The 21,266-nt window shown below is 44.7% G+C and overlaps 1 protein-coding gene across 13 annotated transcripts; it reads left to right on the top strand.

Annotated features, from left to right (window-relative positions):
- mapk4 (mitogen-activated protein kinase 4) lies at positions 1-20,071 on the top strand. 13 transcript variants are annotated; one of them, XM_042100291.1, is made up of 8 exons: positions 1-3,141; positions 5,643-5,696; positions 6,271-6,347; positions 7,141-7,706; positions 13,215-13,359; positions 14,033-14,194; positions 14,639-14,840; positions 17,456-20,071. In XM_042100291.1, the coding sequence occupies exons 4-8, from the start codon at positions 7,158-7,160 to the stop codon at positions 18,519-18,521; spliced, it is 2,124 nt and encodes a 707-aa protein (XP_041956225.1). In that variant the 5' UTR covers positions 1-3,141; positions 5,643-5,696; positions 6,271-6,347; positions 7,141-7,157; the 3' UTR covers positions 18,522-20,071. The 13 variants fall into 13 exon arrangements, 12 of the variants coding, with proteins under 12 accessions (XP_041956225.1, XP_041956217.1, XP_041956218.1 ...); XM_042100283.1 differs by lacking the exon at positions 1-3,141 and adding an exon at positions 3,164-3,282 and having other exon boundaries at positions 6,268-6,347; XM_042100284.1 differs by lacking the exon at positions 1-3,141 and adding an exon at positions 3,338-3,712 and having other exon boundaries at positions 6,268-6,347.
- The last annotated feature ends 1,195 nt before the right edge of the window (positions 20,072-21,266 follow it).

Below are 21,266 nucleotides of genomic sequence, written 5' to 3'. Positions count from 1 at the left end.
ATCTGTTTAGCTTGCCTCTGGCCCGCCTGTATCAGATACACCGATGTGATTGGTGCCCCACGATACAAGGGACTAAGTAATGTGCATCATTACTCATTGCCAGAGTGACTCGCTGAGCAAATTCCAAATGTGTTCCCGCGACTACTCAGGATTTCCAGGATAATGAGTTTGTAACATAATGTATCTCAGTGACTGAGTATAAAAACCTAACCGCTTTCGTCCTGGAGCGGCAAGGCACTCCAGGAACCAGTGGAAGGTTGTAGGTACATGGAACATTCCTAACCCTCCTGTTGTGTTCCTGGTCAAATTGGACGGATTTACGATTTCGGAATACAGAATAAATGTTGATCATTTTCAACATTTTGGGTGTTTACTTAACTGTTGTACACCTGTGGTGTTTCCGGTCAAATCGACTGGCCATTAGAAATGAATGAGTGAGACCATGGTAAGTAACAATTGAGCTCCTTGTGTAGGCCTACATTCACACACACACACAAACACACCCTCACTCCCCCTCTTTGTTTCAATGAGAGCCCCCACAGGAAGCTTTCCCCAGTAGAATCTTTACCCCACAGAGTTGTATGAGCTCAGGTCAATGAGGCTGGCAGGTCATAAATAGTAAATGGAACTTCAAAACTTTGAATTTTTTCAAAATGACATCTTGAATATACATTATTATTTTCTTCAAGGGAGTGCCAACTGAGGTCATGTGCGCATACACAAAGGTGCATACCATATTTATAGCCAAGTTTTAGGTAGCTGGCACTATGGAAAATCTTCATATTGCAGGCAAAACATTATGAACACTAAATATTGATTTGTTGCTAGGAAATTAGTTTGTAAGGGGGGGGGGGGGGGTTATCAGTTGACAAATATGTTTGCACACCACTTAGTTCTCCCCAAACTGTGGGTCAGTGGAGTGTCAATGATCACAATGTGGTCAAAATCTCCAGGCACACTCAGGTGTGAGAAAACACTGCAGGTTTATTCACGATACCGGGAGCACTGGCAACAGCACGTTCCAGTAACCCTACTCAAAGTTCTCTAGGGTGAGGCCCCATCTTATACACGTTAGTTACATTGTGTTAATACAAATCACATGAGTACAGTGTTCTTTTCCAAAACTCCTCATATATGTAGAAATACAACAATACATGTACACTTCTTGGACATAGCATGTGATCCATACGTAAGTCATGTGGCTACTCCAAGTAAGTAAGATAATTGGTCAATACAATACATATACATCCTTTAGCATTTTCTTGCCATAGTCCATTTCCTGTCAGGATATTCCTAATATTATTGCCTCAAGCAGAATACCCTTAACTCGTGACAAAAGGGTCGCATGATCTTTATTAGAAAGTCATGACATGGAGAGAGCAAATGACAGACAAAGCAAAGTTAATGCACAGTATTGAATGTATAGAAAAGAATAAACATAATATATGAAAATGTATTATTAATCACCTATGTAATAAGATTTGTTTAGTAATCCAAAATTTCTCCCACAACACTTTGGTGGCAAACTATAGCCCCTGTGCTTAATGAGATCTATTATGTACAAATTCATGAACACATGCGGTGATATGTTTATATGTTTTATTTTAAACAATAATGTCTAATAATACTGTGTTTCTCCTTTCCATGTGCCATTCTATCTTATGCTATTGAGGGTTTAACAAAGTACAACCATAACTATAATCATATTAACATAAATCTATGCATTGGTAGAAGAGTGGCAAAAGTGGCAAATATTCAAAAAATTGGCTGTGTATGTAAACATCTGCATGTGCATGTGCTTTCTGGGTATGCCTTTGTGTAGCTATATTACCATGGTTCCATGTGTTCATGTAATGCACACGGAGAAGCCTAAAGCCTATCTAGTTAAAATAAAAAAGTGTCATAGCTTAGTCTAGGGTGCAATTGTTGTGGTTTGAATATTGTTTGCATGATCACATAAGATAGACGATTCGCATACAGAAAGTGATGGCTCAACAGGGGATTATTATGCAAGTCATGTCAGTGTTTTTCCTGTAACCAGGTTTCTTCACTGAGATTATCTCACCTCTGCAGTCCATTTCTCTGTGAGTTATGTAACCATTTAGCATATAATTTTCCAGTTTGTGACAGGGCGCCTTCAAAATAGCTGTGCTAAACATGCGCCCTCCACTTTAGACCAGGTTTTTCTTGGTCAGTGGCATCTATTTTTTTCATTGACACACCTGTGTGAGCGCATTTGTCATTTGACAACTTGAGCGCTTGGCGGAAAAATCCTCACTCATCAGAGTTAAAAGTGACAATGACCAGCACAAATGTGCAATGGCAGAGCGCCCCATTCTCCATAATACTTTCATCGTCTACCAATATACAGGCCAGTGGCTACAAATTGTGTTTCTACCTATTTAAAAATAACTTATTCACTGAATTCATTTTAAACCATGCTCTTCTTTTTTGCACTGGAGATCCCCTCAAGTGCCCAATGTGCTGCCATTTCTTTTTTCATTTCTAAAATATGGTTAATAATAAATGGCCATACATAAAGAGTTTATTAATAAAAAAAAATGTTATTTCATATTGACATTCAATTTTAAAAGGTAATATATTCTTCCCCACAAGAGCAATACATTTTGCTAACTGCTGCATTACACACACACACACACACACACACACACACACACAATGTTATCTATCTATCTATCTATCTATTTATCTATCTCTCCGTCTGTCTGTCTATCAAGCTATCTGTCTGTCTGTCTTTGTCTTCGTGCCAGCCTGTATCTATCTCTATCCATCTATCTGATATCTGTTTTCTCTCTCTCTCTCTCTCTCTCTCTCTCTCTCTCTCTCCCTTACAGATTGAGATTTCTATTTCCCCTCCTCCATTGAGGTCACTGAGATTGCTGAGTCAGGTGGCTCCAGTGAAGACACTTTAGACCGGTCTCCTCATTTATTCATTTGCCCCTTTTCTTACGCCGACTCGTCCATGCAGAAACCTGACCCCTGAGGATGAGAAGAGAGATAGCGGGAGGGCAGCCAAACATCCTTCCCTCTCGGAGGGGATCCAAGGACTTCTGCACCGCCCTGTCTCAGCAAGCCTGCCTTGCCTGCCTGCCTGCCTGCCAGTGCCCTGCATGCCTGCTGGTACTGCTACTGCAGATGCTGCAGCCAGCATTTTTGGCTCCTGTACTATAATGATTTTTATCTCCATTCTGCAACTTTTCTCTCATCTGCTCCTCCCCACCTGCCCATCCCAGGCCGTGTTTGCATATGGAATATGGAGAGGTGTGTGTGGGGGGTGGGGTGTGTGTGTGTGTGTGTGTGTGTGTGTGTGTGTAGGTGGGATCATCTTCAATCATACAGTATATAGAGCTAGGGTATGTATGAAAGAGCTTGAGCACCACAACACCACTGTCTCAAAAGTGGCACTTAAAGCTTCTTGATTCATGTTGTGTGAACGTCACACTGGTCAGACCATAAATCATCACTGTATTTCACAGTATCACTACCATGACATTCCGACATTTATAGTCATAGCTTCAGGTATAATATGGGACAAATGACAAATCGAACATGTGACGTGAAACAGCTGTTTCTTCCTTCTCAGTCACTTATGCAAAAGCCTGGTTGGGGGAGAGGTGAGAGAGGTTACGGCTGCGCTGTCTGGCTTTTCTGTGGAATTAAGAAGGCCCCTCCTCCATGCACCTCACCTACAGTAGGCTATGAGGTGGTAATCCCCACAGTAGAGAGAGACTGCTCACCCAGCAGCTCTCATTTTGCAATCACATAATCTGTCGCATGACTTCCATGGGAACTGTGTGTGTGTGTGTGTGTGTGTGTGTGTGTGTGTGTGTGTGAGTGTGTGTGAGAGAGAGAGTGAGTCAGATAGAGGGAGAGAGAGACTTCAAAAAATATTTTTAATATCTTAATAATTAATCCACCATGTTTGTCACACAACCAAAAAACAAACAAACAGACAAAAGAAACAAACAGACATACAAAAAATAGTCCGAGGAAAAAAAACGTTAGGCTACTCAAGAAATTGATTGCATAACAGATGCTATTCTTGAATCATACATTTCCATGTTCTTTAGCGAACTGTTTTTGATAGCAGGTGTCCAGATGTAGCCTATTGATTGACAGCTACTTGAGTGACGTCATTACGGGGGGCGCCGAGGAGTTTGTAATAAAGGTTTATGCTCAAACCAGAAGAAAAGGAAAGCTGTAACGCGCAGGAACACCTCATGCTTGGCGCTCCGGTTAATAGTCTTTCCCCCTTTCTCCAGATTATCAAGGGTTACATCAGAAAGACTGATACCTTCCTGGAATGAAAACATCTACGCGCAGTCGGCAGATAGGCTACTGTATCTTACAAATCACATCAGTGCACCATGTCTTTTACATCGCGAAGCCCTGGAAAATGAGACAACTCTTTCCTGCCTGTCCACTTCGGTGATAAGTGTGGATCGCGCAGTCCCGTATAGTGATGTGAAAAAAGGTTTTTTTTTTGTTTAATGTCTAACCATGTTACGGTAAGAACTGTATCGCCGTCTCTGCCTCTTTGTAGTTTTCTCAATGGATGGGCCGGAAGATAAAAGATAGCCTGTTGTGAAAGCATGTCGTGATGCAGAAGGAATATTTCATGTGGGGTTGTTTATTTCAGCTCTTTCTACTTACTTCAGTTCATTATTCGAGGATGAAAGTTAATTTCGGTCCCACACGGGTTTCAGTGCGATTGTTCAGTTATTATTCGGGCGTCTCAGTGTTGCCACACACAAAGGCAAATGCAGCACTATTGTTTAATAACCAGCTGACGGATGGTCATTGTTTTGGGGGTAAAAGAGTTATTTATTAAATTTCACAATACACCATCAGGCGGACAGTTAACAAGTGGCCACTGCGTGCGTTTTATTTTAGAAAATATTATAAGCTTAAATGTATTTATAGGCTATGTTTTATTAATTAACATGATAGGCTCAGGTTCCGTGAAGCTATTTTACAGGACCAAAAGAAAGCTGTCGTGTATTCAAATAGTGTTGTGACATTTGATTATTCCCTTCCTGTGAAACGGCCATGCAAAATTTCCGCGGAGCTGATACACTGAGCGCCATACTAGTATACATTATTTATAAAGTTGAGCAATAGGCTGCGGCGAACCGCTCCTTCAATCTTCCTTACCATTCTGTGCAGCATCCCTATAGTTAAAAGGGTCAATGAGAATGTGCTTATGTATTGCAAGCGCTTTTCTCTTGGCCATGCATCATATTCCTGGCAAGATGGGGAAATAAGACTGAATTCTAAGGAAATAGAATCTCTACAGGTTCCAGAAACCTTTTGATGAAGGACTCTTTTGGAACTCCCTGCCTTCAGTTCTAGCAATGAAGTCGTGAGAAACCTTTTTTCACAAAGTGGAGGTTTTGTGTAAAGATTTGAATTATTTAAGTCATCAGGGCTGAAAGGGGGTTACATTTGTTAATGTCAGAGTGTTATTTGGATGTAAGATGGGCTCTTCATCATCCCTTCTTTTTGTGAGTGTTTGTGTTTGTGGATTTAATCAACATATTCGATCAATGTTTTACATGGTGCTATGATTATTTTTGAGGTTTTTTTCTTCGGTCTGTCATGAAAAACTTTTCTGCCTGCAGGAGAATGCAAGTGACCTGGTACTGTCTCGACAATGGATTACATGCACTGAGTATGTGAGTGTCTTTACCTTGAATATTTGTTCTTTACTCTTGCTCACTAATTCATGTCCTATGGATTTGCTGCGAAGGCTGACTTTGCTTAACATGTTGTTCTTGTCAGAACAGAGGCATATGCAACACATTTAATAACTAACTACCTAAACACATGAAACACATGAAAATTCAATCGTGACGAGAGTGTGATTTAAACGTAAGTTTCTGAGTAGGTTCTGATGCATGAATATAATAAATACACTTTAATCACACTTTCGAGATCTAGAGTCATTAGGCTTTGAAAAGAAACACACACACACATACACACACATACACTGTCACACACACATTCACTGTCACACACACACACACACATACACACACACACACATACACACACATACACTGTCACACACACATTCACTGTCACACACACACACACACACACACACACACACACACATACACACACACACACTGAAGTTACTGAGATAAATTTACTCCACTCATTATTTTGTCCCCTTTGTGTCAAGTTGGGCATCCTCAGTCTCACTTACTTTGCCCTTTGTTGTCCCTTTTTGTTTCTACCCAGCAGGCAATGCACAACGATGCCAGTCCTGAGCAGGCCCTGCTGGCTAGTGGAGGTTAAGGAACAGCCTGCAACCAGAGAAGGCAAGAGGCGGCCTCTTAGATTACGGACGGATTACACTTGGATTTATTAACTCACTGCCACTAAAAGCAGATCTGATCAGGCCAAAACCGTCTGTGAGAGTTCTGTGCACGCAAGAAGGACTCAGGGATTCATTCAGAGAGAGAGAGAGAGAGAGAGAAAGAGAGAGAGAGAGAGGGGGGGGGGGGGGGGAGAGGGAGAGGGGCAGCACACAGGGAGGCCAAGCAGGAAGATGGCTTTGATTTTCTGGGAATGTAACTCAATTTAGCCTTAGATAGATTAGAGGCAGGATTGCTCTTGTAGGCGAACAGCTGAGAGAGCGAAGCCTACAATCCTGTGCAAGGGGAAAGGGCTACTGTACCAGTGTATGTAGCAGGCGCTGTCTGCGGGATGTTGCTATGGAAACACTTGCCCTGCACCAGAGTGTTGAGTTGTCTCTCACGCTAATTCTCGTCCCTGGCTGATATCGGAGGTAGATGGAAGAAGCTGCATCTTGGGGGGTTTATCTGTTCAGCAACAACTTTGAATGGGTTGTGTTCAGGCCAGTTCTGATCATGTAGACAGCAGAGAGTTGACATGATGAAATCTAGATTAGGTTCTCTGTTTATTTTTTTTATTTTTGTGTTGTTAATGACAACTTGAAGTCTTATTGTTTTATTGGAGTCCAGTCCAGTTTCCACTGACTCTAGTCTAGACTGAGTCTAGTTGTTTGCTATTCAAGTTGTTTGTGTTGAGATTTGATTGGGTGGAACTTTACCTGTTAAAACCCTCCCTCTCCCTCTTTCCCCTCTCCAGAGGCTGCCCTCTGAGCCATGGCCAGGCAGACATCCTCGCCCTTCCGCTACGGCTTCGACCTCGGGGGCCACTTCCAGGACGTGCGGCCCCTGGGCACGGGTGCCTCGGGCCTGGTCCTGTCGGCCATCGACCGGAGCACAGGCCAGCGGGTGGCCGTCAAGAAGCTGGTGATGCATGACGCGGTCAGCATCAAGCACGCGCTCCGCGAGGTCAAGATCACGCGTCGGCTCCAGCACGAGAACGTGGTGCGCGTGCACGAGGTGCTGGGGCCCTACGGCCAGCCGCTGCTGCCCGCCGCTGACCTGGCCCAGCTCTCGGCAATGTACATCGTCCAGGAGTGCATGGAGACGGACCTGGCGTGCCTGCTGGAGCAAGGCCCGCTGTCCGCCGGCCACGCCACCCTGCTCTTCTACCAGCTCCTGCGTGGCCTCAAGTTCATCCACTCAGCCAACGTGCTGCACCGCGACCTCAAGCCCGCCAACATATTCCTTAACACCGAGCAGCTGCTGCTGAAGATCGGCGACTTCGGCCTGGCGCGCATCGTGGACCCGCACTACTCGCACAAGGTTGGTGGATGCCGACCAGACAAGGTGACAGGAGTCTGATCGCATCTGAGTGAGGGTGTCACTCTGTGAGGTGTGTGTGTGTGTGTGTTTTTGTGTGTGTCCACTCGCTCTCTGCTGTCTGCCTGAGGCTGGCTAGTGAATACAGAGCAGCCGTGGCGGTGGCAGTTTCATTACTCGGAATTGACCGGGGTCTGGGAATGAATTATGTTACTTTGTGGCGCAGTGTGCTGCGGGAAAAGGCAAAGAGGAGGAGGAAAGCTGTGGGTTTGTTTAACGGCAGCTTTAAACTCACTCGGCCCTGTGGCACAGGGAAAACGAGCAGTGCATACTAAAACTGATCCCCAATGGCATATCCATGACACAGTCAGTAGAAGTCTTGGCCATTTATATTTTACCAACACTTTGCTGTGAAGGGACTTACTTAGCTGACAGGGATGATGACACATCAAGATGAAAGAGATCAGATTATTTTGATCAGATTGAAGATGCCTTATGTCATCTTATCTCTTTGCGCGTTTAAACAAAGCCTCCTCTCCAGAAAGAGAAGATGAGTTGTCATGACGAGATTGTTGCATAACAGGTTAACCTGATGAAGATCCACTGTTCATATTACAAATGCTGTGCGGTTACCATTTTGATAGCATCTGCTGCAGGAAATATTGATTAATGGATGTGTAGGAGAACTGAGGGTAGAATGTGTCTTTTTATGAGGAGAATTCAGTTTCCCCTGCTGCCCTGTCTCTGTTATTATACAGCTTTGCCTCGGTCAGGCTGTGGAAAACAGTTGCTTTCAAGGAACATTGGCTCATGAAACACAAAACACACAGGGCTATCGGAGAACCTGCTCACTTAACCGTTCCTTAAGATATATATTATTATGACCACCGCGCAGCGAAGCGGCGGTCATATAGGTTTAGTCAGATTTTTTTTTTTTTTTTCTTTTTCGCATGTCCAAATTTCCGTCAAGGATTCCCGGGACACTGTAAGACCGGGGTACACGAAACTTGGTGGGCATGTAACCCCACATGGATAGCATGGAACCTCCTGTTTTCGTTTTGATCTGTAGCCCTCCCGCTGGACTGGACCCCCCGAAAGGAGGGTAGGGCAGACACAGTTTTCTGTGAATATCTCGAGAACCGTAGGGTTTAGGAGGACCATTTTTTTTTGTATGTTGGTCTTAAGGGGGCATGTCAACCTATTCCATAACCACTCATTTCATGTATAGCGCCACCTAGTTAAACACAAAAAAGTAAAAATGAGGTGTTCTAATCGCAGGTATCTGTGACCTAACATAGTCAAAACTGCACGAAATTGGAAGTGTAGGATCATTATGACACCCTCTGAATGCACGCCAAGTTTCGTGGAATTCCGTTCATGGGGGGCTACACAATAAATTAATTTATGTTACTATACACCAACTGGCCTGTAGGTGGCTGGAGACAGTTTTCTGTGAATATCTCGAGAACCGTAGGGCCTAGGAGGTCCACCTTTTTTTTGTATGTTGGTCTTAAGGGGGCATGTCAACCTATCCCATTACCACTTATTTCATGTATAGCGCCACCTAGTTAAAAATTAAAAAGCAAAACATTAGGTGTTTTCATCACAATATCTCTGGCTGACATGGTCAAAACTGCACGAAATTGAAAGTGTAGGATCATTATGACACCCTCCGAATGCATGCCAAGTTTCGTGGACTTTCGTTCATGGGGGGCCTTACAATAAAATAATTTATGTGTACATTTAGTGACCATACACCAACAAGGATTTCCGGGACACTGAAAGACCGGGGTACACAAAACTTGGTGGGCATGTAACCCCACATGGATAGCATGGAACCATCGCTTTTCGTTTTGATCTGTAGCCCCCCCGCTGGACTGGACCCCCTGAAAGGAGGGTAGGGCAGACACAGTTTTCTGTGAATATCTTGAGAACCGTAGGGCCTAGGATGACCAATTTTTTGCGTATGTTTGCCTCCTGTCATGTAAACCCATTCCATATGCACACATGTGCATAAACAGATACACACGCACACACAAACATTCACAGTAATCCTACGTATGACACATACTCACACAGTAGACATATATACGCATGCATGCACATGCACACACACAGCCACATAAACAGGCAAACACACAAGCACATGCACGCACACACACACACCCACACACCCACACACACATAAACATAATATACATGTACATGCACACAATTCAAGAATTTCTCAGAATTATGAACAGGCAAGATGAGTGTGGGGTTGTATAAAATGTATATTACATGTGAAATCTATGAACTAATCATGTTTTGGTACTTGTTGTCTAGCAGATATCAGTGAGAATTGAGTGTGCATAATGCAATTCAGTGAGACAGTTAGAATCATATATGCCTTTCAGCGTGACTTATTTTTGTGGAAAACATGTGCTGGACTGGGCGGCGGTCATATTTTGTACTGCTCTGTGGTACATCTAGTTATTGTACACCTAGATGCACTCTTGTTTTTTTTGTTTTTTTTGAACAGCACAATATGCAAACTGTAACTTTAATCACTAGGCCAAATTAACATTCTTTCTCATTAGGCCTCATGCAGACATCCTCATGGCAAGAGGATAAATCTTCGCTACCCAGATGTAATGGACCCTGCCATGGCACTGCAATAAGCAATAAAACCAGAGAGCCATTAGTCTTATGCAAGCTTACAGCGAAGTGAACTATGGATGGGATGCTGGGGGGGGGGGGGGGGGGTCCATATGGGATTAAGCCTTTTATGTCTCTCCCCTGAGTTTATAGGTTTGCACATAAGTGTCTAAGAAGGGGTAGATGCTGTTGGTAAGACTGAGTCTCTGTTTGAAGACCAGACTGTGGACTCAACAGTTCAATGCCCTGCATTTTAGCATTCTGAATTCTGTATTAGGCCTACTTTCAGAGGGCTCTGGTGAGCATAATTCCCACATTTGGTTGTATTTCCTCAAATAGATTTGTAATCTCTGAACTATGCCATAAAGCATGTTCTTAGCTCTACTGTTCGCCCCTAATATTTTCTTTGTGATGTTGTTTTCACCCTGATAGCTCTAGTGCTAGCAGCTAAAAACTTGGGCTGGCCCTGGAGGTAACAAGTATATTAGTAAGCATAATTTAGAGTAAATTAACATCAGTGTTACATCAGTGCCGTGGAAACAACAACGGTTTAGAACACAATTTCCGTGAATTAATACTTTAATAACCTCATCAAACATTGTCATATAATGTTACACAATAATCAAATTGAATCACTCCCGCTGTCTGAAGAGGATTACGGCCTGAAAGATTAATGTGCCAATTTTCTGGCTCATTGTGCAGGTTTATTATTGCCGGGGAGCCCTCTGTGTAACTCTATCAGAGCAGAGAAGGCCCTGTGTGAATGGGGGGCTTTGTGCACGGGGACAGGATGAGCAGGAGCGGAGCTGCACGCGGAGGGGAAGGTTTGGACATGGACTAGGGTTGGGCATGGTGGGAGCTGGCAGCCGCAGAGGAGGAGGAGGAGGACGAGGAGGAGGAGGAGAAGAAGGAAGGGAAGAACAGACCGGTCAGCGTGCAGCCCCAGGGGCCACAATGGGCCACGCTGTGCAACAGATACCGAGGTCAGACAAAACAGCCATTATACACAATTTGGATGTGTTATGGAGGCAAAAGAAAAGCTTTGACACATTGTGACAAAGCCGCCAGTGTCCGAATGGCCCGCGTTGGTACAACCACGCTGATATCCACGCTGATATCCACGCTGCCACACACACACACCACCGACATTTCTCCAAAAAAGAAGCCCTCGATGCTGCCCTGCAGCAAAAAAAGTGGCCAAATTTCGTGGATTGGGCTTTAGCAGCTGTGTTTCATATTGCAGAGCTGGAACAGCTCCAAAAAGTCAGTGCTCTTTATGCATTCCTCCCCAGCACTGGAGCAGGCAGCAGAGGCACCAGCACTTCTGCTAGTCATTAAGAGTCCATAGTGCTCACAGTTTTACAGGAGTGGACACGGAGGCCCTGCACCAGTTGAGACCCAGTGTGAAGAGAGAGAGAGAGAGACAGAGAGAAAGGGCCTGTGTGATAGTCACTTGGCAGCCTGTGATGGACAGAGAAAGAGGAAGTGAGAGAGAGAGAAAGAGAGAGAGATGGTTAATGGGATAGTTGCTCGGCAGTAACCTGGATCCAGCCTCTACGCTGGAACAGGAAGCTGAGCATGTGTCACAGAGATCAATGGCCTCCCTGACAAGCCTCCTGTCGCCCCTACGGTAGTGTTGCCTCTTCAAACAAACAGCGGGTGGGTGCAGCGCTGCAGTGAGCGAGAGTGTCTCGGGTAAACAAAGTGTTTTTTGTGCCACACATCCCAGCGAACACTGATGAAAACATAGCTTTTGTTGTAGCGTTGTTGTATTAACAAGCTGTGATAAACGCTCTAATGCCATTCAAAGGTGGGTCTATACCGTTTATGTTTATGGAGATAATACATTTAAACTGTTGAACGTTATAAGACCATTTTAATGCCCTTCTAATTTAGTTGCATTTTGATACTTTTTTTGCACTGTTGTGTATGTTGTGTGTACATTGGCATGATACAACTTTGATATATCACTTGGAAACGAAGTGTGGAGAGACAATAAGCAGCCGCCTGCCACAGGAAGCGGCATCGCAGCGTGTGGCGCATATTTGTGCCAGCTCAACTCCCCGTTCCTCCCTGCTGAGTCTGCCCAGCCAGAGCCCACAAATAATTCATCACCTGGACTCGCCGTGCGTGGGAGGTGAGAAAGGGGGGGAAGAGGAGGAGGGAGGGAAAGAGAGAGGTGGAGGGAAAGAGGGTATAGTGAAGGACAGAGATGAAGGGATACAGACAGGTTGGCTTTCGGGGGGGGGGGGGGCAGGAGGTGTGTGGGTGATGGGGTCACTCGGCTGTCTCCCTCATGAAACATTGAGTGGCACTCCGTCAGGTTATTGTCAAGCAAAGCCGTGGAGGATTAGGAGGGCAGGCTAATGCACACCCCGCGCGGCGGCGCACAGACAGGCTCAACCTGAGAGGCTAGCGGCTGTCAAGGCACAAGGATGTGTCCTTTTCTCTTGCTTGTCTCACATCTGATAAGTGCAGACGCCACCAGTCGGCATCGGTGCTTTTTGGAAGTGTCTCGGAAATGGTGACTAGGGAGGAGAGGAGGAAGGGAGGGAGAGAAAGAGAGCAAGTGTTTCTTTGACTTTTTTTGAAGCTTGTTTCTGTCACTCATTAGGTGGCACTTCTCCCTTTGTAGTAGGGTGCTGTTGTCCAAAAATATCACCCCCTTTTTCTCCGCAGTATGACAAGCAGCATTAGAATATTTCCTGTCGAGATAATCATTTGATCATCACTCATGCCTTCATCTCCTGTTTCTTTATTCTTCCTTTTAACTCTCTCTATCTCTCTCCCTCTCTGTCTCTCTCTCTCTCTCTCTCTCTCTCTCCATCTCTCTCCCTCTCTGTCTCTCTCTCTCGCCCCCTCGTTTCACCTCAGGGGTACCTGTCAGAGGGCATGGTGACAAAGTGGTATCGCTCTCCTCGCTTGCTGCTCTCCCCGAACAACTACACCAAGGCCATAGACATGTGGGCGGCTGGCTGCATCCTGGCTGAGATGCTCAGCGGCCGTATGCTCTTTGCAGGTACAAAGCCTTCGTTGCCTGTGGAGAGATGCAGGATGCGATATATGTGGCGGTTTGGATAATGTGATTCAGACTGTGCTCCAGGTCACAGCTCCATGACTCTCTGTAGATTTGTGAGGGTGATACAGTCGATGAGTGGGCTGTGGCTGACCATATAAGGTTATTGTCTGACACGTGTATTTTTAAAAATGAAAGCTTGTGTTCATGTGGAGTATGCCACATAACAATGAGCTGATAAAAAACAGAGAACACTTCATCCCCTTGACTATATACTACTGGTACACCAGCCATACACAGCCAGCCCCTCTGTACTTATGGCTGTATAAATAGACAACACGTCCACATAAATGGTAGAACAGAACAATTTACCCCATCTTGCTCATATCATGTTCATGTTTCTACCATGCACTTATGTCTTACGGGGTGTTTTGTGTTTTGTGTGTGTGTGTGTGTGTGTGTGTGTGTGTGCGTGCGCATGTTTTTTGTGTGTGTATGTGTGTGTGTGTGTGCGCATGTTTTGTGTGTGTGTGTGTGTGTGTGTGTGTGTGTGCATATATGTGTGTGTGTGTGTGTGTGTGTGTGTGCGCATGTTTTTTTGTGTGTGTGTGCGTGTGTGTGTGTGCGCATGTGTGTGTGTTTGTATGTATATCTTGGTCTACATTGGGGTCCCCAGGGGCCCACGAGCTGGAGCAGATGCAGCTGATCCTGGATACGGTGCCGGTGGTGCACGATGAGGACCGGCAGGAGCTGCTGAAGGTCATGCCCTCTTGCGTCAGCCGTGGCTGGAAGGTCAGGAGGTCGCTGCGGGAGCTGCTGCCGGAGGTGGACACAGAGGGTGAGGGTGGATGCTACTGCCAGCGGCTAAAAATATCACACTCTCTCTCTCCCTCTCTCTCTCGCTCTTTCTCGCTCTCTCTCTCTCTGCCTCTGCGCTTTTTTTGCTACACTGCCCGCTGCTTTTGAAGAATCAGTATGCAGCTTACGCAACAAGATGAGCTAAGCGCTTTGTTAGTTTTAGTGCCATGATAATCAATCCAATTGTGAAGGCAACTCAATTTTAGTTGTATTAGAGAAAGCATCCAAGAGCAAGCAAAGAATGCCTCTCCTTTCTCCTGCTTTCCTTAGCTCTGATTTGATTTGATTTACTGCTTTTGATTTTATTCTGTTTCTGATTTTACTCTGATCTGTGCTTTTTGAAAAACTACCATGCCATCTTCAAATGTCCTGTCCATGATAAAGGATTGTCTTTGCTTTTCTACGCACGTACCTCCCTGTATAGCCATCTGCTTCCTAGAGCGCATCCTGACCTTCAACCCGATGGACAGGCTCACGGCCGAGGCGGCCCTGGCTCAGCCCTACCTACAGCAGTACTCGTGTCCGCAGGACGAGCCCACATCCCTGCAGCCCTTCCGCATTGAGGACGAGCTGGACGACAAGATGGTCACCGAGCACAGCCCTGACACATCCCTACACTGGCACAGGTAGCTGAGTCAAGTCAAGTGCTAGAGTTTCATATGCACGTTGCATAATGTGTTCTGATATCCTGGAGGTAGTGCCGTCATGGGTACAATTCAGGTTACCCTGTGATATTTCCTCTCAGCTTTGACCTCACTCATTAGTGCAATGTTTTGGTTCAAAGATATCACTGATGAGTAGCCTGACGAGCCAGATCCACATCAAGATGTAGGGTCTGGGAACTTACCATTGGCGCTGCTCAATCTGAGGGGCGGGATAAACCGTTGTCTTTCAAATCTCCTCTGCACGCAATAGGATAGCAGTGCAACTTAGTCCCATGCATTTTCCCACCAGCGGAGCTAGTTGGCTAGTTGATCGAACTAGCTTAGTTAGTCGATGCTACCAACAGGTTTTCGATGGGGGTGCCTCGGGCATCGGCCTAGCCATGCAAATAAATCACTGTTTTACACCATTTACGAGGCTCAAAGTAGCTCCACACTTCATTGGTAGACTTCCGTAGATGATTTATACAGACAGTACCTTCAGGAAGTTTACCGTTCACCGCCGCCATCTTGAATTTAGTCACGATAAGTTGAGCGACGACTACGAATGAACAGGTATGATAAGGGATCAGATTCCAAAAATAATTCTGTGGAAATGAATGGATTCCAGTTGCTTCCAGTAGCAGCAACTGGAATCCATGCATTTCCACAGAATTATTTTTGGAATAAGCCAACGGAGAGTTGCTAGACTACCCTGACTGCAAATTACATTTGCTGCCCTAGGGTGTGTCTAGATTTCTAGGCTAACTGATGAGCACATCTATACACAGAATAAGGAGGAGAGCGTTCACTTTGGCGGTTCCATCTCCGAAAGTGTTGCTCTGCATTGGATAACTGCACGCATAAATACTCTGAGAAAAGAATCTGTGGAAAACAACAGATAAACTGGTGACAGGTTGTGAACACGTCTCTCTGTGTGCACACTCTCAGATAGTTTGAAATAACGGCTGCTTCACGACTAAAATGGTCTTTTATTTTTAGCTCACATTGAGACACTTGTAGCAGGCTCAGTACCCAGGCTCAGCAGTGTGAGGGAGAGAGGTGGGAAACCTTACTCTTCATGGAACTATAACAGGCAGAACATTTTAGACAGAATGCTCTGATCTCTCAACACTCCTAAATATATATATATATATATTCACAGTATATCAAACAGGTGCATAGGCCTGTCAAGGATAAAGTTAGGTTGAAGGGAGGCTCCACACTTACGTAAGGTTGGTTTGTTTCTGTATTTTTTCTCTATTTTTGCCCACTTCCAATGAGATGAACTGAGTAACCACGATATGAACTGTCTCTGATAAGAACTGTCATTACTAACACTACAAAGGAGAACGAATATCTTATATTGATGGGGTAGATGTAGAAATGAGTCTCGACTCATAATGGCAATGTCATAGATCTATTCCTGTGATATAGTGTAAGATTGGGAGATGTTGCTTGGAAATGGAGACCATTCTCAGTAGACTTGTTGAGACTTCATGGCAGTTAAATATAGCACCACATTAATTCTCCCCTTAATAACATCTCTTGGTTAATGCCCTGACAACATCATTGTCGTGTCCTTGTTGTCGTCCCTCTTGCCATATGGCTATTTATTAGACTGCTGAGCCTGAGGTAAACAGGGCAGAAACTTTTAAGAGATTTATTTTGCGTGAATAAAAGACAGCTTCAGGAGCTGACTTTTAAAATTCAAAGAAAGAAAGGAATAGTCCATGAGCCAGCTGAGAGGTCGGTGCCACGAGAGGGCACTAAACCAAACCTGTTTTATTTTGTTTGTCTATGTCCCTACATGACAAAAATGTGTGATGGGCTTTCCAAACTTACAGCTGAAGATTTCTAGAGCCTCTTAAGTCAATTTCCCATTGAAATGAATGGGATTTTATGGTTTTAGGTGAAAAAAGTACACCTAATACATTTTTGTCTGTACCATGAAGGGAAAACTGATTAAAACGTATAAAACATACATTTTCTGAAAGATTATACCTTCAGGATGTGATTAAATGAGACATGTCCCACTCTCCTCATTAGTATGCTGCCCATGCATAATACAGTACATTGGGTATTGGTAAATAGAGTATATGGCTGATATATTTTGGGCTGCACCATGAAGGGAAAACTAATTAAACCACCTAAACAATATATTGTCTGAAAGCATATACTCTCAAGATGTGAACTAATATGAGTTTTTACATTCCCCACCTTCCTCATGCATAATACATTGGGCATACATTTTAGCAGTTGTTTTTTTTTTGTCATACACTACCTCTATATTGAGTACTCTATTAAGCTTCAGCTGTCAGTCCCAGATGTCCATCATGCATTGTTGTGTTCTAGAGTAGACAAATATTGCTATCAGAAAATAACAATAAAGTTTGGTGCCCTCAGTTGGCACCGATCGGCCCAAAATAGGCCTCTGGCTCATGGACTAGAAGGAAGAAAGAGTGGATGAGAGAAAGAAGGAATGTAATCACAAAAGAGGGATAGAAAGAAACAAAGAAGTTAAGAAACAGAAAGAAAGGAACAGGCAAATAGGAATGTTGGATGCTAAAAGTTCTGATACTGAAGTCTTGTTGTTGCAGGTCGGACACCAGCCTGTCGTCTGACACATGCTGGCCGCAGCAGGAGAGGTGTGACTGCATGCAGAGCGTCTCGGAGATGGGCGACCCGGATGAGGAGGAGGTGCAGCGGGACCCCAGGGCCAGCTCAGGCACGCTCCTTGGGGAGGCGCAAGTGGACCCGCGCAAGTACTCGCACAGCAGCTCGGCCGAGCGCTTCCTGGAAGGCTCACACTCCTCCCTGGAGCGTGCCTGCGGAGGCGGCACGGGCGTCTACGGCGAGCTGGACTGCGGCCGCTCGTGCGACTACAAAGTGGGCTCGCCGTCGTACCTGGACAAGATCGCGTGGCGTGAGGGCAAGCCCCAGAACTACTCTGAGCCCAAGCTCATCCTGGACCTGTCGCACTGGAGGCGCAACGGGCGGCCCAGCCCCCGGAGGAGGAGTAGTGCAGAGGAGGAGGAGGAGGAGGTGTCAGCGTTGGCCCCCGAGGAAGAGCAGCCGGGGGACCTGTTTCAGGAAATTTCGCGCTGGGTGGAGAGCACGCAGTCTCGGCTGCACTCGCCCAGCCCGCCTCAGGAGACCCCCGTCACACCCAGCTCACCCCCGCTGCCCCTCTCCCCCACTCTGCTGCCGCAGAGCGCCCTCGGACGCCACAGTGCCGCCACCATGCTGCTGCGCGCCACCCCTGAGTTCATGCAGGAGGAGGAGGAGGAGGAGGAGGAGGAGTACGACGATGACGGCAGCAGGAGGATCAGGCCCTGTCGCTTCACCTCCGCTCCCCCCTCACTGCTGCCATCCTCTCCGTCGTCCCCCACGCCAGGCCCCTCGTTTGCCTACCCCCACAGGACCCAGAGGACAGGTGCTACGCCCCCTCCTCAGACGCCCCCTCCCGCCGAGAAGCTCCAGTCACCGTTCGATCTGGACATGTTCATCTCGCGTGCGCTCAAACTGTGTGGCCAGAGCGACGGTCTGGGAGGCTCCGGTCCGGCCGCAGCCAAACGGCCCAACATGAATGTTGTTCCAGGGCTGGCGGACCACCGTCCGGCCTCGCCTGGGCGCAAAGAGCACTGGTCAAGCATGGCCCAGTGAAATGACTGAGGCTGGTGATGTGTCTGGTCTCCTGTCTGCAGTAAGTAATGGCTTCATTGCTGAGAAATGCCACTGCGATGAAGCAACAACACTGCTTGAATCAGTCCAAGAAAACTAGGATAGGTGTTTTCAGATCACACGCTGTTCCTTCCAGGCACGTATGTGGCGCGTAAGCAGCATGTGACTGATAATGTGCATGATAGGAATGATGATTTGCAAAGTTCCACTTCAAGTTTTAACAGAGGGAAGATCATGTTGCCTTTAGGTGCTTCTGTGTTATGCACAAGATACAGTACAAAGCTGATTTTTCTCCAAACATCATTTCTAAGAAACAGTAACAAAGCAGTATGACATCTTATGGAGAGTAGACAAATGTATTCTGACTACTCAAAAAGAGGATAAAAACTGGTATTGGTAACACTAAATTCTGAATGCATTTAACTTTATTTACTGGACAGTAGGATTGTAGCATTTGAACTCATCTCAACCCAAGAGAACTGCTTGGCTATCTGATGCTGTTAATATCACTGTAATGTTACACTGTTAACATTATTGCTGAGCTTCCCACACTGATACTGTGTAAATTTGTACATTTACTTTAGAAGTTGTGTTCCAGCTATATTGAAACATTCCTTATCTGATGTTTGTTAGTGTTTGGCAGTGGTCTATAATATGGTTTTACCGTTATACCATTTTAAGAGTGTTTTGTTGGAGCTTTCACCTCTAGCCCTGAAGCAATATTTACAATCTTTCTTAGAAGGCCACAGCGTATTTTATTGCAAATAAAAACCCAAACGCCGAAATGCTGCAGCCATCTCAAAAGATGAACAGTACAAGAACAATCTGCATAGACATGCATTGATAATGCACTCTCATACCATAACTCATGTCACATGATCCAGAAGATGAATTGGTTTAATCACACTAAAGGTTCTTTAAGTCTGAAAATAAGTTTTAAACTTTCTAGATAAACAGCTCAAGATTTTTGAATCCATGCAAGCTAATGAGAAAATGACATATAGGACTACATCAGGTTTCTGAAGAGCACAGTCTACAAGCACTGCCAGATCAGTACAATGGATCTCCAAGGTAGAATACTCTGTAATAGAGTAATTGAGTCATGTCATTGCTCATTTATGCCACTCAGCAATAATATAATAATATGAATTATAGTAATATTATCATAATTATCATAATAATTCTAACATGATTGCTTTGATTGATTGTTTTTTTTTTTTTCAGAAATAAACTGATGTGCCTTTGTGTTTTCCTGTGCTTCCAGCACAATTTCTTCTCATTTTTTGCATGGTACGTGGAATATTGCTTTAGATCTGATCAACTCTTCATGACATGTGTGACATATTTGCTGTTGGTACTGATATGTAATCTTACGAGTTCTACCATATTTTGTCCTTTGGATGTAACATATTTTGTGGACGTCACATGACGTTTTACTCTGTGCAGTTTCTACTTTTGCTGACAAGTGAAAATTAAAATTTGCTGATATATTTTGTTGGAAAGTGTTTGTTCAATAAACACTGACATCAGTACTTTTGTGTATGGTCATTAATTCCCCTCTTATATTGGATCATAATAACAGCATTATAAAGATTGAATTGGTGTTCACAATATTGATACTAAATTCTTATTGAAATCATTTGTGTAAGAATTCTTGTGTTTCTTGTGTAAGAGGATGAACAAACATACACACAGAGACACACACACACACTGTTTAAAGAAGCGATAAAAACAGAAAGCCTTCTTTTGGCCTACTCAGCATTTGACTTCACTATGGTCTTCCTGAGCATATTTTACAAAGGTGTTTCTCGCAGAATAGTGCAAACATGTCCTATTGAGGATTCAGAAAAAAGCAGTAGCTCCTAACTGCAGGTGGATAAGAACATCAGAATCTAGTTTGAGGAACAGACACATCATGGCAGCTGGCAGCTTTATTAGGCTATAGGACCCAGAAAACAGCAGTCTTCACTTAAACAGTAAAGAGACTCTGGAATGCTGACTTTCTAGGCATATCCTCGACTGGCCAATGAAATGCGAAGACAAATGGGCGGGGAAATTATTTAAAAAATGATCTGGGTTGTAAGTGTTAAGATCACAGAGAACAAACTTTGCAATATATCATGAAAATATAGCCTACTGGAGGAGTCCTTGCATGCACCATCTGAGGATAAAAGTAAGGCTTGCTTTTCTGACAGCGCTGCAGGTAAGAATGTGCAGAATGTAATTCAGTTTTACTTCACAAGCCATGCCTTATATCAGTGGTTCTTAAACGTTTTGTCTGGCAGCCCCCCAAAAACATGGGCCAAGTCTCGCGAGACCCCTTCTCTCTAACCGGCGGAATTTGGTTTCGAAATGTTGTGAGATGGGCTTTGGAAGCAGAGGCAGAACATATCAACACCATATCACACTATATCAACACCAAAGGCATTATGGCAATGGCAGCCTTTGACTAAAACCTTTAGAAAAATGTATTTAATCATTTTGCGACCCCTCCAATATTTTTGGCGACCCCCAGTTTAAGAACCACTGCCCTATAGACACTCAACTGGAGCGAGTTTCATTGTCAATAGCTCGAACAGATCCCAACCTACTTGGGGGGAAAGCAGTTAAGATGGAGTCCTACACATTTTGAATGCTGAAACGAATGATTATTCTAACTTTTGAATGGTGGTGTTGTACATGTATGATACAATGCTGTAGCCTACTGGTTTCACATAGTTTCACCTC

This window comes from Alosa sapidissima, chromosome 8 (genome assembly GCF_018492685.1).
Source record: "Alosa sapidissima isolate fAloSap1 chromosome 8, fAloSap1.pri, whole genome shotgun sequence".
Taxonomy (NCBI): domain Eukaryota; kingdom Metazoa; phylum Chordata; class Actinopteri; order Clupeiformes; family Clupeidae; genus Alosa; species Alosa sapidissima.
Note: the sequence above shows the minus strand (reverse complement) of the source record. Positions and strands in the feature narration are given on the sequence as shown.

Coding starts and splice junctions, on each gene's coding strand:
- mapk4 (XM_042100291.1), top strand. CDS start 7,158: ATGGCCAGGCAGACATCCTCGCCCTTCCGCTACGGCTTCGACCTCGGG. Junction 13,360..14,032: donor CGGCCGTATGCTCTTTGCAG/GTACAAAGCCTT, acceptor TGGGGTCCCCAG/GGGCCCACGAGCTGGAGCAG. Junction 14,195..14,638: donor GCCGGAGGTGGACACAGAGG/GTGAGGGTGGAT, acceptor CTCCCTGTATAG/CCATCTGCTTCCTAGAGCGC.